General features: G+C 40.2%; 1 protein-coding gene and 1 pseudogene across 2 annotated transcripts in view; one reads left to right on the forward strand and one right to left on the reverse strand.

Moving 5' to 3' along the window:
- Window positions 1–17,422, forward strand: part of RPN2 (ribophorin II) — a 57,798-nt gene that overhangs the window by 26,191 nt on the left and 14,185 nt on the right. For both annotated transcript variants that reach the window (XM_029916802.1, XM_029916803.1), the window contains exons 8-11: window positions 489–607; window positions 2,573–2,678; window positions 14,833–14,924; window positions 16,885–16,999. In XM_029916802.1, the coding sequence (XP_029772662.1) occupies window positions 489–607; window positions 2,573–2,678; window positions 14,833–14,924; window positions 16,885–16,999 (432 nt within the window). The remainder of the gene's footprint in view (window positions 1–488; window positions 608–2,572; window positions 2,679–14,832; window positions 14,925–16,884; window positions 17,000–17,422) is intronic.
- Window positions 7,616–7,756, reverse strand: LOC115275627 (annotated as a pseudogene).

Below are 17,422 nucleotides of genomic sequence, written 5' to 3' on the forward strand. Positions count from 1 at the left end.
CCCCTTAGCAAAGGCTGGGGTGAGAAATAACCTGATTAACATAGTTCACCATCAGGAGGGAGCAGCTAAGAGAGCAAAGTAGTATTGGCTTTGTAGCTAGATAAGCTTGGGGTTGAGTCCTAGACCAACTGCTTAACTGGCCTCAGTTTCTTCATCTGTAAAGCAGAGACTGCCATTTATCTCAGATGATTGATAAGGGGGATGTATATAAAGGGCCTATCGTCAGCTGAAGAATGAGATTATTGGACAAGGTCACCTTTAATATCCTCCCTCCCTCTAACATTCTATAATCCATCGCATTACCAATCTCCTTGTGTTTTCTGTGTCTGATTTCTGATAGACAGTAGACCAAAGTCAGTGAAGATGTCCTGAAATGAGGTGTTTGTTCCCCTGCAGAACTGGCTCCCTGTGGATAAAGTACCCCAGAAACAAAATTTTATACTCCTTCAGCCTTTGTTGCTACAGATAATTTTAAAATTTATTTCTAGTTGCAGGTCACCAATGTTCTGTCCCAGCCTCTGACTCAGGCCACTGTTAAACTAGAACATGCTAAATCTGTTGCTTCCAGAGCCACTGTCCTCCAGAAGACTTCTTTTACCCCTGTAGGGTAAGTCCTGATCTTGTTTTTGCAGGGTACCAGTAGACTTGTTTTGTCTGTAGCCAGTATAACCTGAATTAATGAATATTACAGACTGTCCCCATGGTTAGGTAAATTTGACTTACTGATATAAAGATCCAACAGTCATAGAAGAAAAGATTTTTTTAAAACTAAAAGAGGGCTGCCTGATGGGCTTAGTCGGTAGAGCATGAAAATCTCGATCTTGGGGTTGTGAGTTCAAGCTCCACATTGGGTGTAGACATTACTAAAAAAAAGTAAGTAAACTTAAAAAAAAAAGAACTACAAGAATTGTGCTTTAGTTTTATTGTTTCCTTCCCTATCTATTTCTAGTTGTCTGTCTTATTGTGATTTAAGTACCTGGTTTTAAATTTGATATTTTTTTTGTTCTGATGTATGAGTGATACATATTTATTGGAGGAAAAGTATGGAAAAACACAAAAAATAAAATATAAATCACCCATAATTCTACCATCTAGAGATAATTACTGTTCACATTTTGTTCTCTTTTTGGTCAGCCTTTTTTCTATGCAAATAAATAAGTATGTACATATATTTTTTAATTTATTTTTGAGAGAGCATAAGTGGGGTACAGGCAGAGAGAAGGGGACAGAGGATCCAAAGCAGGCTCTGTGCTGACAGCAGCGAGCCCCGTGTGGGGCTCAAACTCACAAGCTGTGAGGTTATGACCTGTGCCAAAGTCAGATGCTCAACTGACCGAGTCACCCAAGTGCCCTGCAAATAAATATATTTTTAATTGAATTACGATTATGCTTTGTCTATAACAATATGTCACAACATGAACATTTCCCCTATAGGATTAAATATTCTTGTTCAGTCTTACTTGTAATGGCTGTATATTATTAGGTACATTTAAAAGAATTAAGGATGAATTTTTATAAGGGACTTTGTTAAGTGTTAAATTACTAAGGTAATGAGAGCGGGAACTCTGAGTTTTAGAGAGGATACGCATTTCTTTTTTTCTTTTAAAGTACGCTCTAGGCCCAACGCGGGGCTCTGACTCCCAGTCCTGAGATCAAGAGTCGTGTCTTCCGCAGACGGAGCCAGTCACGTGACCTGAGAATGTGCATTTCTTAGGCTGTGATAAAGATACACGGGCAATATGTGAAAATAAAAAGCAAAATTTTTTTAGGAACAGTGAGTGCAATGGTAAAAGACATTGGGGATTTTTGCCAAATAATTAGAGTTAAGAATTCTCTACCTTCCCCCCCTTTAAAATAAAAGTTACTGATTTTTTTAATAAAAGTAAGATACGCCATTTTTAGGAAATTCATAAAACATAGGAAAGTAGGAATAATACATAAAATTACCTATGATTATAATGCTCTACACCTCGCTTTTTTTTTTTTTAACATTTCTACTCTCTTTTTTAAAAAAACATAATAGGATCATATTGTAGACTGTTTTGCATTTAATTGTGGAAGTCTACCCAAGGGAAGAGAGATTTTATTTTAGCAGCTGAGAGGAGGAAACAAAGGGGAAAAAAAAGACTTCAAAGTCTTGAAAGCAGAGGTCATTTTATTTTATTTATTTATTATTTATTTTTTATTTTAGAGAGAGAAGAGAGTGCAGGCAAGCAAGAGGGACAGCAGGAGAGAGAGAGGTTCTTAAGCAGCTTCCACACTGAGCCTAGAGCCCGATGTGGGGCTTAATCCCACCGCTCTGGGATCATAGCCTGAGACGAAATCAAGAGTCAGATGCTCAACTGATCGAGCCACCCAGACACCCCTTGAAATGACCTTGAGGTCATTTTAGATTGGTCTCAAGTTTCCCCCACACCATATTCTGTGATTGAGCAGGAGGTTGCCCAACTGGGGTGGGAAGCTGAAAGGTGAAGGAGTGGTGTGGCCTAGACTGTCTCAAGGAGGGTGGCATTTGGTACATTCATGGCTTTTCTATGTGAGTTCTTGCTAACCCTGCTGTCATTTTTAACAGGGATGTTTTTGAACTAAACTTCATGAACGTCAAATTTTCCAGTGGTTATTATGACTTCTCTGTCAAAGTTGAAGGTGACGACCGTTATATTGCAAATAGTGTAGAGGTGAGTGCTTTTCTTGTCCTCCCCATGAACTACAATGATATGACCAAGTGTACACACAGCATTAATCATCTGGAATATTGACTTCACTTTACAACCAGGTTAATGTCAATGTGTTAAGAGAAGGGTAGGTTTAAACTATGCTGTTTGACAGATTTCTCGAAGATCTTGATCATAGTGAGTTTTATTTATAAATGACTCATTTTCTATTATAATTTAGTGTTAACTATCCTACATAAAATTTAGGAAATAGAAAAAATAAAAATCACCCATAATGTCACTGAAACATAAATATTCTTGTGATGTTTTGTATGGTAGGTCTTGATAGGTTTAGAAAAAGTATTTGATACTAAATTAGGTGACAAAAAGCATCAAGTGACGACAGGCTGTAACAAGGCTATCTGGGTAGAGTACAAAAGAAAATCAGGTAAGTTTCATAATGAATTTTGTTTCAGATATTTAGCTGACTCTAGTTGTGTTGAGGATCCAAAGCGGTTTTAAGGCTGGAAAACTATGCCTATTTATCTGATGCCTGGGGAAGGAGGTACCTCACATTCAGTTTTCCCAGCTAATTCAAGTATACCCCTTCAGGCACCGTGGCTTTCATTTCAACCTTTTTCATAGAAGCTTATTAAGATGAATTATACATTTTCCTACTTTTTTTAGTATATTTTTTAAGTATTTATATTTATTTTTGAGAGAGAGCACATGCGCAAACACCCACAAGTGGGGGTGGGACAGAGAGATAGAGGGAGACACAGAATCCGAAGTTCCAGGCTCTGAGCTGTCAGCACAGAGCCTGATGCGGGGCTTGAAGTCATGAACCACAAGATCATGATCTGATCTGAAGTCAAACGCCCCTATGTTTTCCTGCTTTCTTAAATTGTGGGATATGGTTTAACCTTTTCTTATTCTGAATTAGAATCATCTGTACAAACCCTTTATTGAAGGCCTTTGACATGAGAAGCATAGTTCTGTGTGCTTTTGCTTACGAAAGTCTTCTAACAGTCCTAAGGCATGGGTGGAGCCATCTTCATTTCACAGATGCAGCTCAAAGTGGTAGAGTAACTCGTTCAAGGTCATCCAGCCTGCGCCTGGGTGGATTCCCTGCACAGTTGCCATTTGGTTAGTGTGCTCTGGTGAATATAGAGCTAGCATAGAGGCTGCAGAGCCGTGGGCTGCTCCGGCAGCTGGCCTCCTTCTGATATTACTTTCTCCTTTCAGCTGTCATTTCTCAGTGTTTTTGCCACTGTCTTTGCTGCATCTACTTGGTTACATTGTCATTTATTCTGCTGGGTGAGGGGAACTTGGAGTGGCTCTGTGCCTTTCTTGAATAATTAAATAATTAAATATTTGTGATAACTCTTTTCTTCACTATTCAAGTGTCATTTCCCACTCAGTTTTCTTTTTTTTTTTTTTAAATTTATTTCTATTTTTTTAAGTAAACCCTATTCCCAACATGGGGCTTGAACTCATGACCCCAAGATCAAGAGTCACATCCTCCACTAAGCCAGCCAGGCACTCCTCACTTTCCTTTTCTTGCTTGCTTGCTTCCCTTCCCTTTCCCCTTCCCTTCCTTTGTTTATTTATAATTGAGAGAGAGAAAGAAACAGTGTTTGAGCAGGGGAGGGACAGAGAGAGAGAGAGAGAGACACACAGAGACAGAATATGAACCAGGTTCCAGGTTCTGAGTTGTCAGCTCAGGGCCTGATGTGGGCTGTGAGATCATGACTTGAGCTGAAGTTGGAAGGTCAACCAACTGAGCCACCCAGGCGTCCCTCACTTTTCTTTTTTTAATTATACTTTTTCATTTTTTTCATTTTGAAATAATCTCAAACTTAAGTTGCAAAAATGGTATGAAGAATTTCCATATATAAAGTATAAAGTTTTAGGTTTTAAGGATGGAAAACTATGCCTCATTTATCTAATGCTTTGTGGGAATCTAAGTATAATAGTATAAAGAATGCCCTTTCTCAGCTTCCCCAAATGTTAAAGTCTTATATAACTATAATGTAATTATCAGTAATTGCTATCCAGATAATAATCAGGAAATTAACATCAGTACAATGCTATTAACTAATCTGTAGGCTATAATTCAAACTCCACTAGTTATCCTACTAATGTCCCTCTTCTGAGCCAGGATTCCATCTAGGGTCACATGTCCCTTTAACCTTCTTTAATTTAGGACCGTTTCTTTCATGACCTTGACACTTCTGAAGAGTACTCTCCAGTTTGTTTATAGAATGTCCCTCCCTTTGGGTTTGTCTGAGTTTCCTCAAAATTAAATTTATTTTTTGCAAGAATACTCCAAAAGTGAAGCTCTGTCCCTCTCAGTGCATCTTCTGAGCAGACATATGGTGCTGATATGTCTCACTGCTGGTGATGTTAACCTGTCTCTTAGTGTACGTGGTGTCTGCTACGCTTTTTACTGTAAAGTTAACTGTTTTTCTGCTTTGTAATTGAGTCTGCAAATACCCTGATGATCTTGCTTGCAACCATTATTGTGTTGTCTGCCCAAAGGTGATTTTCTCTTTCTTTCACTCTTTCTACATTTATTAATTAGAATTCTGTTATAAGAAAAAGCTATCCCTCCCTTGACTCTGTCTTCATTTATTTATTCAATTATTTATAACACTTTTGGCTCATGGATATTTATTTTACTCTGTAGGTTATGATCCTTTATGATCATCATTTATTTTGTTGCTCAGATTATCCCAGATTTGACCTTTAAAAAGCTCATGTTGGCTCCTATGACACTCACTTTTTTTAGGACAAGGCAGCTAGAAAGCTTGACCTTTTCAAAAGTGGAACATTACTTAACATAGGTAGATTAAATACTTATATTTAAAGTTTGTCAGAAAGGAAGTTACTTTTTGGAACTCACATCTCTGCCTTTTCTCTATCTCGTGTCTGACCTTACTGGGCACAAGACCTCTGGTCCTGTCTCCATTCACTAACACAAATTTGGGTAGAAGCCATTGTAGTGTGCACCTCGAATCTTTACAATCTGCATTCTTTGAATTTTAGCTCCCCTCATTAAGGGTCCTCATTTGCAACTGAACACTTTGAAAGGCAAACTTTACTTTCTTTCCTTTTTTTCCTCTGAAACCTCTTCTTCCTTCTACCTTTATAGTCTTAACAACATATCCAGCTTAAGTGTCATACCCACGTGACGCAGTCATTCTTAACCTCTTCCTTTCTTGCTGCTTGTGACTTGCAGTCAGTCACCAAGTCCTGTTGATTCCACCCTTGAATGTCTTCTGCATGAGTTCTTTGTTCTCTAGTCCCTGTGTTCTCAGTTGGGTAGAGCCCTAAATTGTCTATCTAGACTGGTAAGGGAGTTTCTAACTGCATCTGACCCGTGAACAAATGAGGGTTTGAACTGCATGGATCCACTTACATGTGGATTTTTTTTTTTTGACAAATACAATACAGTGCTATAAATGTATTTTCTCTTTCTTAAGGTTTTCTTAACATTTTCTTGATTTTTTAGCTTTACTGTAAGAATAATGTATACAATATTTATAATATACAAAGTAAGTGTTTACTGACTTATTAGTATGGCTTCTGGTCAACAGTAGACTACCAGTAGTTAAGGTTTGGGGAAGTCGAAAGTTCTAGAGCGATCTGAAACTGCACTGGGGGGAGTCAGCGCTCCTCATCCCTTGTTGTTCAGGTGTCACCTGTAATTCCGTTGTCTTCAATTTCTGCCCCTTCCATTTAATTTTTGCTAAGTGCCACTAGAATGATAAAATCACATTGTTCTTTGGTTCCCATTGCCTGTGAGTGAGGTCTAGACCCCTGGGAGTGGCTTCGAAGGTCCTCCACAAGGCGTGTGCGCATGCTTCAGTGTGGGTGTGTCCCATGCCCGCAGTGTGTACTGCGCCTCCCATCCACTTCACATGCACACGTCTTTGGGTTTCAACTCTTGCTTCCTTCGTAAGAAATGCTTTCCCCCTCCTTGTTCATATGCTGAACTACTTTTCCTATGGGGCTAGTTCAAATGTTACTCCTTCATCTGTGCCCCCACAGAACTTTATTTTTTAGTATGGACTACTTCAAATATACAGAAAAGAGCCAGAAATAATTCAGTGAATTCTCATGTACCTACCAGCCACTCATTTCCTCCAAACCATATAACATTTTGCTATATTTGCTCCAGCCCCCAGCTTTTGTTTTGGTAAGAAACTTCTATATTCCTGCTACACATGTACACATTATTAAATAATATAATGCATTGATTTGCATCTTCTCAAAATTTATACATTATGTTGTATGCATCCTTTTGCAGTGCACTTGTTCTCCTTCAATATTATATGATTGTTAGCTGCACGTATGCCTGTAGAACTAGAGCTATATGCATAACTATGGGTAATTGTCATGTAATTCTCCTCCTTTAATGAATGAATCAGATTTTATTAATGCACTTTCCTGTTGGACATGTAGATTTTCATTATTACAAACTGCATCTGTGAACATCTTTGTATATGTTTCCTTGTGCACATTTCGTTCGCTCATCTAGGATGAAGTTGTGGGGTCATGGAATGTGCTTATCTTCCAGCTTTCTTAGGTATTGCCAAATCGCTCCTTTCTTCATATTCTTACCAATATTTGGTATTATAAATTTTTGGTAATCTGATAGATATGAAATGATATCTTACATGTTGTTGTTTTTTAAAGTTTTATTTATTTTTTTTAGTAATCCCTGTACTTACCATGGGGCTCGAAATCATGACCCTGAGATCAAGAGTCGGATGCTCTTGTGACTGAGCCAGCTGGGTGCCCCAAAATCATTTCTTGTTTTAATGTTTTTCTTTGGCTACTAGTGAGATAGAGCATTTTTTCTTGTGTTTATTGGCCTTTTAGTTTTCCTCTTCTGCCAATTGTTGTCTCTTTTGTCTATTTTTCTTTTGGTTTGTTACTCTTTATTATTGAATTTTAGGAGCTATTTATATCCTGGAAATTAAGCTTTACTGATAAGACTCAGATGTCTCCCCCCAGTGTTGTCTTTATGACATCTTTTATTAAGCTGATGAGAACAGATACTACATTTGATCTTAGCCAAAAGGCCTAGAAGCGATTTTTATGACGTCTTTTAGTGCACAGAAGTTATTTTCAATGGAACCTAATTTAAAAGTCTTCTTGCTTAGGTTGTTTGCTTTTTGTGTTTTTAAAAAGCTCTAAGGTCAAAAAGATAATCTCCAATATTTTCTTCTAATAGTTTTTAAGTTTTTCTCCCTTATGTTTAGGACTTCAGTCTACTTAAAGTTTTTTTGTTGTTGTTGCTCTAGTATTTTATATCCTATCTATAAGTGTTTTTATTGTACTGTGTTACCATTGCTTGCTTATATGCGTTGCTTTTTCATTGGGCTGAGAACGCCCTGTGAGTGGAAACCAAATATTATTTTTTGAGTGCGTCTCCTCCATCTCAGACCATTTGTGAAGAAAAGGATGGAGAGGTATAAAAATGTTTCCCTATATTCGTGGACCCTTAAAACTATGGTGATTGATCTTCAGAGGGTTAGCTTTTTATTCTGCACAAAGTAGTTTGGCTTTTTTTGTAACAGCTTTATTAAAGGTATAATTCACATATCCAATAAAGTTATTTATAATTCAGTGTTTTTAGTTTATTTGCAGAGTTGGGCAAGCATCACCACTATCAAATTCCAGAACACTTTTGTCATCCCAGAAAGCAGTCCTGCCATCTATAATAGATATTTCTTATTCTGTGGGAATAAGTCCTCCTTCTAGTCCTGACAACTACTACTTTGGTCTCCATGGTTTGCTTATTTGGGACATTTCCCATGAATGGAATCATAAAATATATAGCCATTTGTGTTTAGCCTTTTTAATTAGTGTGTTTTTCAGATTAATTCATGTTGTAGCATGTGTGAATACTTTATTCCTTTTATGGCTGAGTAATTACATTCCATTATATGGATATACCACATTTTATCAGTTCAACAGTTGAAGGACGTTTGGAGCTCTTCCACTTTTGGCTATTTTAAATAATGCGGCTATAAATATTCACATGTACAGTTTTGTTTGAACATCTGTTTTCAGTTTTTTGAGGTATATGCCTGATAAACTCTGTCTTTAACTTTTTGAGGAATTGACAAACTGTTTTTCAAAGAAGCTGCACCATTTTACGTTTCCACTAGTAATGTATAAGGATTCCGGTTTCTCTGCATCCTAACCAACACTTGTTATTATCTGTCTTTTCATTCTGGCATGCCTAAGTGGGTATGCAGTGGTATCTCACTGAGATTTTGATTTGCATTTCCCTGATGGTTAATGATATTGAGCATCCTTTTCATGTGCTTATTGGCCATTTGTTTATCTTCTTTAGAGAAATGCCTGTACAGATGATCCTTTGCCCATTAAAGTTTTTTTAAATCTTTTTATTTCTTCCTTCCCAATCTGTATACTTACTTCCTTTTCTTGATACATTATTTGATTTTTTTTTTTAATATTCTTGAGGTGTTTTATATATTTTTTATTTTGAGAGAGGGAGGGGGACCATGTGCATCCTCGCAGGAGAGCAGGGGACCGGCAGAGAGAATCACAAGCAGGCCCCACACTGTCAGCACAGAGCCTGAGGAAGGGCTCAATCTCATGAACCGTGAGATCATGACCTGAGCCAGAATTAAGAGTCAGACGCTTAACCAACTGAGCCACACAGGCGCCCATATATTTATGAGTTTTAAGAGTTCTTTATATACTGTGGATACAAGTCCCTTGTCAAATCCATGATTTGCAAATATTTTCTCACAGTCTGTAGGTTGTCTTTTCCCTTTGTTGATCTTGGACTTTTAAAATTTAATTTATTTTTTTTAATTTGCATCCAAGTTAGTTAGCATATAATGCAATGATGATTTCAGGAGTAGATTCCTTATGCCCTTTGCCCATATAGCCCATCCCCCCTTCTTGTTGATGTTGGAGTTTGAGGCACAAATGGTTTCAATTTTGATGAGGTTCAATTTATTTTCTTTCATTGCTTCTGCTCTAAGTGTCATATCTAGGAAACCGTTGCCTAATCCATCGTTATGAAGATCACTCCTCTTATAGCTTTAACTCTAACATTTAGGTGTCTGATTAATTTTGAGTTCGTTTTTGTATATAGTGTGAGATAGGGGTCCACCTTCCTTCTTTTGCATGTGGAAATCCCAGCACCATTTTTTGAAGACCATTCTTTCCCTGTTGAATTGTCTTAGCATACTTTGCATTTTGCCATCAAAAATCAGTCGAGCATAAAGTCAAGGGTTAGTATCTAGGCTTGCAGTCATTCCGTTAACCAGTATTTTTATTCTTAGACCAATCCTGTGCTGTCTTGGTTACTGTAACAGCTTGGCTTTTTGTAACGTCAAATCTGGTGTTTGTCCAAGTGTTTCTGTGATTGTTGGAAAAATTGTTTAAGTGCAAAATAGCAGAAATGGCTAATAGCTGTTACTCCTGTGATGATAATAAGCCCCAACTGAGACCATTGCTGTCCTTTTCCTTCCTGGTGATGGAGTAAGCATTACAAAATCTCTCCTTCATTATGTTAGAGCTTTATGCATGCGTGTGTGTTTGTGCATGTGGGCTGACCTCTGTCACATACGCAACTTTACTTTGTAATTTCAGTAATAGTCACACTTAAAGCCTCAGAGTGGGTCAGCAGGTCCTGTTTCCTCTCCTGAGAGATGCTTGACATTGGTCAGAGTGCATTAATGGTGGTTTGGTGTGGAAGGCCTGTAATAGCACTCATTGACATTGGACTTGCTGTCAGGGGAAACATGGGCTTTAGAAGCTGTCATTAGCATTAATTGCCCCTAATGCACCATCATTTTTGACAGCAATGAGCTAAACAAGCAGGCTGTTACTCTCAGCAGAAAGACTACATTTCCTGGCGTTTTTTATTTTTTGAGTTGTATGTGGCATTCAGTACAGGCAAAGAAAGGACTAGCATGATTCAATGTAAAGCAGGCTTCACTGCATTTAAGTGGCTAAACAAGTCCCTTTCCTATATAAAAACTAATCCTCAAGTATTAGTTTGAAGGAAGAAGCAGCTAACCCACAGGGATCCTACTCAATTCTTTACAACATGGCTTTGAAAAAAGCTACGATAATTTTTATTTCTCAATTTGTTTTAAAAGAGTAGTATAAAAACGCTTTGCTTTTCAGTGTTTCCAGAGACTCATTTGTATTAAGATTTTAGGAGCAGAAGGACTTGTTTTAAACTGCTCCCTTTTCAAGAACAGCCCTACAGTGTTTCTCTGCAACAAAGGAACCTTTAACTCAGGGAGCCTTTTAGAATTAGGGCTGAGAGCAAACCCAAAGTGACTGGAGTTCACTGCAGTCTGCCCTTTTGTCATCCATGTGTCCGTATTGTCTGGGGATGCTTATGATGTCTTTAGAACAAATACACAGTTGAATCTTGATTAGCAGGCCTTAGTGACCATGTTATTGTTGAAAGTTTATAGTCGGGATTCTAAGTAAAAGCTGAATGTTGATGACTTTTCTATCACTATGATTACGATGCATTGAGGAGCCTTACATAAATCTTTAAACATCTGTCTCTATGTATCCATCTGCTGGAAGGAAGAATGGTTTGTTTGTTTTTTAAGTTTATTTATTTATTTTGAGAGAGAGAGAGACTGGGTGAGCAGGGAGGGGCAGAGAGAGAGGGAATGGGAGAGAATCCCAAGCATGTTCCACACTGTTGGCATGGAGCCATATGTGGGGCTTGAACTCACTAATCTGTAAGATCATGACCTGAGCCGAAACCAAGGGTCAGGTGCTTAACTGACTGAGCCTCCCATGTGCCCTGGAATAATGATTATTTTTAACATCATATTTATTGGGTGGTGCTTTTCAATATAAAATGTTTATAAAGAAGAGAGTATATGGCTCACAGCCTCATTGCTCAGATAATCTTTTTTTTTTTTTCAAAAAAGGAGTAAAATGTGCATGTAGTTTAAGAAAATTTCAAGTGCAAAAAAGTATATAATGCAATATAAGAGCCTTCCCTCATCCCTTCCAACCAGTTCCTCTCCTCAGAGGAGTCCATTTCTAACAGTTAACTATTGTTAAGAAAGAGGATACATAGATTAATGAATGTATGTATATCCTCTCTTGTTTACATAAAAGGGATTATTCAATAGATAGTATATCCTTTGCTCTTGTCATAAAGTAGAGGCTCCCAGCTTTCCCCTCAGGAGTCTTTTCAACTTGGTGGCCTCCCCCCAGCCCTCCGCCACTCCTTCACCCAGTTGCCTAGACTCCATGACAGTTTGTTAAATATAATGCTGTCAGTGGTGTATTCGAAAGTAGGCGATAAATATCTCTATGTCTGTAGACATCTACCTTGTCCTTTGTAATTGTTGCACGTAATTCATAGTATACATGTACCATTAGTCATATAACTATCTCCTGTTTATGGAAATTTAGGTGGGACGATGATTTTAAGGTCACATTTACCAATTAAATGGGTGGGCCCTTGAGGGAATGAGTCGCAGAAGTAAAGAAAGAATTAACTGGTTAATGTCGATGAAGGTTGCAGAGTGGTTAACTATGAAGACGGATTATGTTTATAGCAGTCCCTGAACTGCAAGGATTGCTGGGCCATTGCACTACACACTTTCTCGCTCCCCAACCAGCAAGGGCTACCCCCAGGCCAGCGCAGGTCACAGTTCCTTCTCCTGTGCTTTCATAGCACTTTGTACATCCCTCCATTAAAGCAACAGCCTGGTTTGTTAACAGTTAGCCTTACATTTATGCTGCCCTTTAGGACCAGAAGTACATCTTGCCATCTCTGTATCCCCTGCACCTGGGTGCTGCAGTCATGTTAGGAGGGTGTAGGCCAAGGGATCTTGGGGGGGTATCTTGCTAAACATCAGTAGCCTAATCACAGCTCTTTGGCTACTTTTCTGCTTAAGCCTTCCACTCCAGTTTTCTTCACATGGTGCCACTGCCTCTTCTCATTGACTTTTATACAGCAGAGTTTGCTGTGGTTTGAAGCCCTATGTGAGTTGTGAGGCTGTTTGCTTAGCATAGAGCCCAGAGTACCAAAGGAGAGGCTCCCAGCTCTTTCCTTGGGATTTATTTGACTGGAAGGCCGTCTCTTTCCCTTCCCTACCACTGTAATTCACCCAGTTGCCTAGAGTCAGTGGCAGACAGCGAGACTGAGTATAATTCTGCCGATAGGTGGCTATGTATTTAGGAGTAGGAGGTAAGACTATCTTCACAGCTTCTGTAATAAATCTTGTACATTCAGTTTTTTGTTATTGTTTTTTAAACTTTTAAAAAATGCTTATTCATGAGAGAGAAAGAGAGAGACAGAGCACCAGCAGGGGAGGGGCAAAGAGAGAGGGAGGCTCCAGGCTCCAAACTGTCCGCACAGAGCCCAACTTGGGCTTGAACCCATGAACCATGAGATCAGGACCTGAGCCCAAGTCGGGTGCTTAACCAACTGAGCCACCCATAAGTCCCTTGTTTTTGAAGTAAAACAGAATACCCCTATTCAGTCTGATAACTGAGGTTGGGGTCATAAAGTAGTTATTGTGGAGGTAGGAGAGAAGGCTGTTAAATTACTTGATAGCTATCTTTCTCCCTTTTTAATTTTCCTTCTTTGGCCTCGATTTGAGGTTGTCACACCTTGATAGCGCATTTTAGCAAAATGCTAAAGCCATCCTTCAACTATTTGCCCAGCCCTCTATCTCTATTCCTTGATCCTGACTTACACTATAAACCAGTGGATTCGGCAAGGGTTTCCTTCAGCATTACATTCAAGCTTATCAAATATTTGCAAGTCTCATAGATATGTTTGCATATAAAAAGTACTGTGGGCTTTTGTAATTTGCATATTAAAACTTGGACTTCAAATAAGAAATTTCCCATGAATAGACTTTCAGGGTGTTTTGTGCCTCTTGGAGTTTTATACTTACTTTAAATCTAACTTTAAAGAAGTTCTTGTTTATTGTGTTTATTGTGTTAGCTAGCTCCTCTTTGTGAAAATATTTATAAGAGATGCATAGAATTCAAACACTAAGAGTCAAGATGGGCTGGTTTGTGCTTCTGCCAAACTCCAAGTCTCAGCTTAAAATAGCAAAAATTTCCTTTTTTGCCCACACTAGGTATCTTAGTGTGTCACTTGGAAGGCTCGGCCTCATACTGTCCTTTGGCTGGGACCTGGGGTGAAGGAGAAAGTCTCTCTCTGCATTGTCTATGTCCATGCCAGAGGAGGGGAGAGAATCCCACACATTGACTCTTAAAACTTCCGTTTGGGGGATCACATTTCATTGGCCACAGCCAGTCACGTGGCCACAACTAACTCCAGGGAAATAGGGAAGTACAACTCTACCATGTGTGCAGAAGTGCCTGGTGAATGGTGCAGGTGTCTGCCATGCTTCTTATGTCTTCATGGACAGCCTTAAAGTACTGCTTGGCACCAAGTATTGCTGGGAAGCTAGAAAGCAAGGTGCCTAAGAGTGAGGACACTGAGTCCGAATGCCAGAGCTTGAATACTGCCTCCGTCACTTACTAGTCATATAAACTTGAGCTAGTGGCTTTATCTTTTTAATCTTTAATTTCCTCATCTGAAATAGCACTAGAGAGTTGTTGTGAGGATTATATGAAACCATGGTTATAAAGTCAGCGTCTTTCACAAAGCAAACAATAGCTGTCATTAGAATCAAGTACTTGTTTGAATTATTTGAAGGTTACTGCTTAGAGATTTCCCCTCTTATTTAATTTCTTTTTTTTTTTTAAGTTTATTTGTGTGTGTGTGTGTGTGTGTGTGTGTGTGTGTGTGTGTGTGAGAGAGAGAGAGACCATGAGCAGGGGAAAGAGAGAGAATGAATCCCAAACAGGCCCCATACTGTCAGTGCAGAGCCCAAACTCAGTAACTGTGAGATCATGACCTGAGCCAAAATCAAGAGTCAGATGCTCAACCTTGTGAGCCACCCAGGCGCCCCAAGGAGTTGCTTTTAAGCATTGGGATTGGCGAGATAGAAATTCTACCTGGCTGAGTTAGCTTTACTGAAATCATTGAAGACTCCTGTCCTAGGGTCTTTTCATGTCTTTGCTCACCTTTATGAGGGAAATTTGGATATGCCTGTAAATTCCTGCTACATGTTTACCAGCTGACGTGATGATTTTCTTCTGTGTTTCACTCTAGCTCAGAGTTAAGATCTCCACTGAAGTTGGCATCACGAACGTTGATCTCTCCACTGTGGATAAGGATCAGAGCATTGCACCCAAAACCACCCGGTAGGTGGGGTACCTTCTGGGCAAGGGGGAAGCCTCAGTTTGAGCTGAGCGGAGCATGCCCAGGCACTGATCCCCTCTGGATGCCATTTCTAGGTCAGAGAGATCCAGCTTGCTCTCTAAAGAGGCTTCAATCCTGCTGGCCCGATGCTAGCTAGCATCCAAGCAGATTTGGAGGTGTCTGTACCAGCAGTTAGTCCACAGTGGGATAGGGAGCATCTGAGTCTGGGTCAACTATGGCACCAAGTATATTATTTAGTTCAGATGACTTTTTTTTTTTTAAGGCAAGATTTTCTCAATGAAGGAATTGGCTTTTAGTGGCCTCATGACTACTCCCTTTGGCCCACAGTGAGTCTGAAATTAGTTGGAAGACTCAGAGGTACTTAGAATTGAGACTGCAGAGGGGCACCTGGGTGGCTCAGCCAGTTAAGCATCCAACTTTGGCTTAGGTCATGATCTCACGGTTCGTGGGTTCAAGCCCCACATCGGGTTCTGTGCTGACAGCTCAAAGCCTGGAGCCTGTTTCAGATTCTGTCTCTCTCTGTCTCTCTCTCTCTCTGCCTCTCCCTTGTGCACACTCTGTCTCTGTCTCAAATATAAATAAATCAACATTAAAAAAAATTAAAAAGTAGAATTGAGATGGCAGATACTTAGCACTGGGGGTGTGAATTCCTTTCTCAAGTTTGTGGAGGACATCACTAATCAGTTATAGCACTTGTTCTGTTGAACTCAAAATCTTTTTTTTTTATAGGATTTTCAAATTAGCTTATTTTTATTTTATTCTTATTTTACTTATTTTTTTATTGTAGTTTATTGTCAAGTTGGTTTCCATATAACACCCAGTTCTCATCCCAACAAGTGCCTTCCTCCATGCCCAACACCCATTTTCCCTTCTCAGAATCTTTTCTAACACAACCTTCAAGGTCACCATTGGCAGTTGATCAGAGAGGGCCGGGCAAAACAAAAGGCTGTTTGCCAGCTTCCTCACAGATCCCTGTTTTTGGGGGGGCCCCGACGATCTCTGGGTATAGTTCGGACCTCAACTCGGTGGCTAGAGCTGCTAGAGAAAGTAGGAGAACCCTCAAGGCAGTTATAAAGACAGGAGATGTTAGCCAGAGCCTGGAAGCTAAGCATTTGCTCCTTTTAAGTCGTGTGATAGGGCTGGGCTTCCTGCCTCTGGCTCAGTTTCGTAGTGACACTGGAGAAGAGAGCCCTGTTGAGAGTCCGTGGGGGTCACGTAAGAGTGCCCTCCTTGCAAAGTGTACTCTGTACAAACGAAGGCTGGTATTACTCCTAAGTAAATATAAAGCCGAAGTATAAAATGCAGCCAGGTGTGAGCTCTGTAACCATTTGGCTTGTTTTCCCCCATGGCCATCATCCTCTGCCATCCCAGGAGATGGTTGTGAAACGAACAGTTTTCTCATCAAGTCTGCCTTTTGAGGAAATGACTTTTTAAAACCCAGCTTCAGGTAGAACAGTAAACTGAAACTGTGTCCATGACAAAATACAGTATTAAATAAAGAAGTGCTAAGTACCCGTCTTTCCTTTGCATCTCCCACCCTTGCTCCCACATGCTGCTGACATCGATCCTGTGATTATTTCTCTTTGTCCGCTTGCCAGCCCAGCTTTCCATTCCCCTGTGTGCCTGAGGGACATGTGAGCCCCATTGGTGCCTGACTTGGTTGAGCTGACGTCCTTTGGTCCCATAAGTGACAGCCTGGAGCGTCTGTGCATAGCATTTCCCCAGACCCCAAGAGAGTTTATTCTGTGCTTTTCTCTGCCCTGGCTCTCTTAGTCCGGTTTGCCCTCAGGCCGCAGACAACTCTACCCCTGTCTATCTGCCCAGGAAAGTGTTCCAGTGGGAAGAGGGGGATCGGGCAATGAAGTGCACCTTGTCTTATTTATTCTGTTCTCAGAGACCTGCAGATCCTCTTTGAAGCTTTACTGTACACGTCTCTTTCAGGGTGACCTACCCCGCGAAAGCCAAGGGCACGTTCATCGCAGACAGCCACCAGAACTTCGCTTTGTTCTTCCAGCTGGTCGATGTGAACACCGGTGCTGAACTCACCCCTCACCAGGTCAGGAAGAAGCCCAGGCGTTCCTCCCGCCTGCACTGTTACCATGCGCTAGAGTGTATGGTGCGGTGTATAAACTCCACACTCCATTTCTCACTCTGGACCCTGGTGGTCTGTCACATTTTTCCACATGGCACTGTCCCCACTCGCACTGCTTGTAAGCCCGAACGTGGGAGACACAGTTCTTTTTAATTTTTTTTTTTACATTTATTTATTATTGAGAGACAGAGACAGAGCACGAATGGGGGAAGGGCAGGGAGAGAAGGAGACACAGAATCCGACGCAGGCTCCAGGCCCTGAGCTGTCAGCACAGAGCCTGACATGGGGCCCAAACTCGCAGACAGCGAGATCAGGACCTGAGCCCTGAGCTGACGTCAGCCGCTCAGCTGACTGAGCCACCCAGGCGCCCTGACATAGTTCTTTTTA

The sequence above is a fragment of the Suricata suricatta genome, chromosome 12 (assembly GCF_006229205.1).
Source record: "Suricata suricatta isolate VVHF042 chromosome 12, meerkat_22Aug2017_6uvM2_HiC, whole genome shotgun sequence".
Lineage (NCBI taxonomy): Eukaryota > Metazoa > Chordata > Mammalia > Carnivora > Herpestidae > Suricata > Suricata suricatta.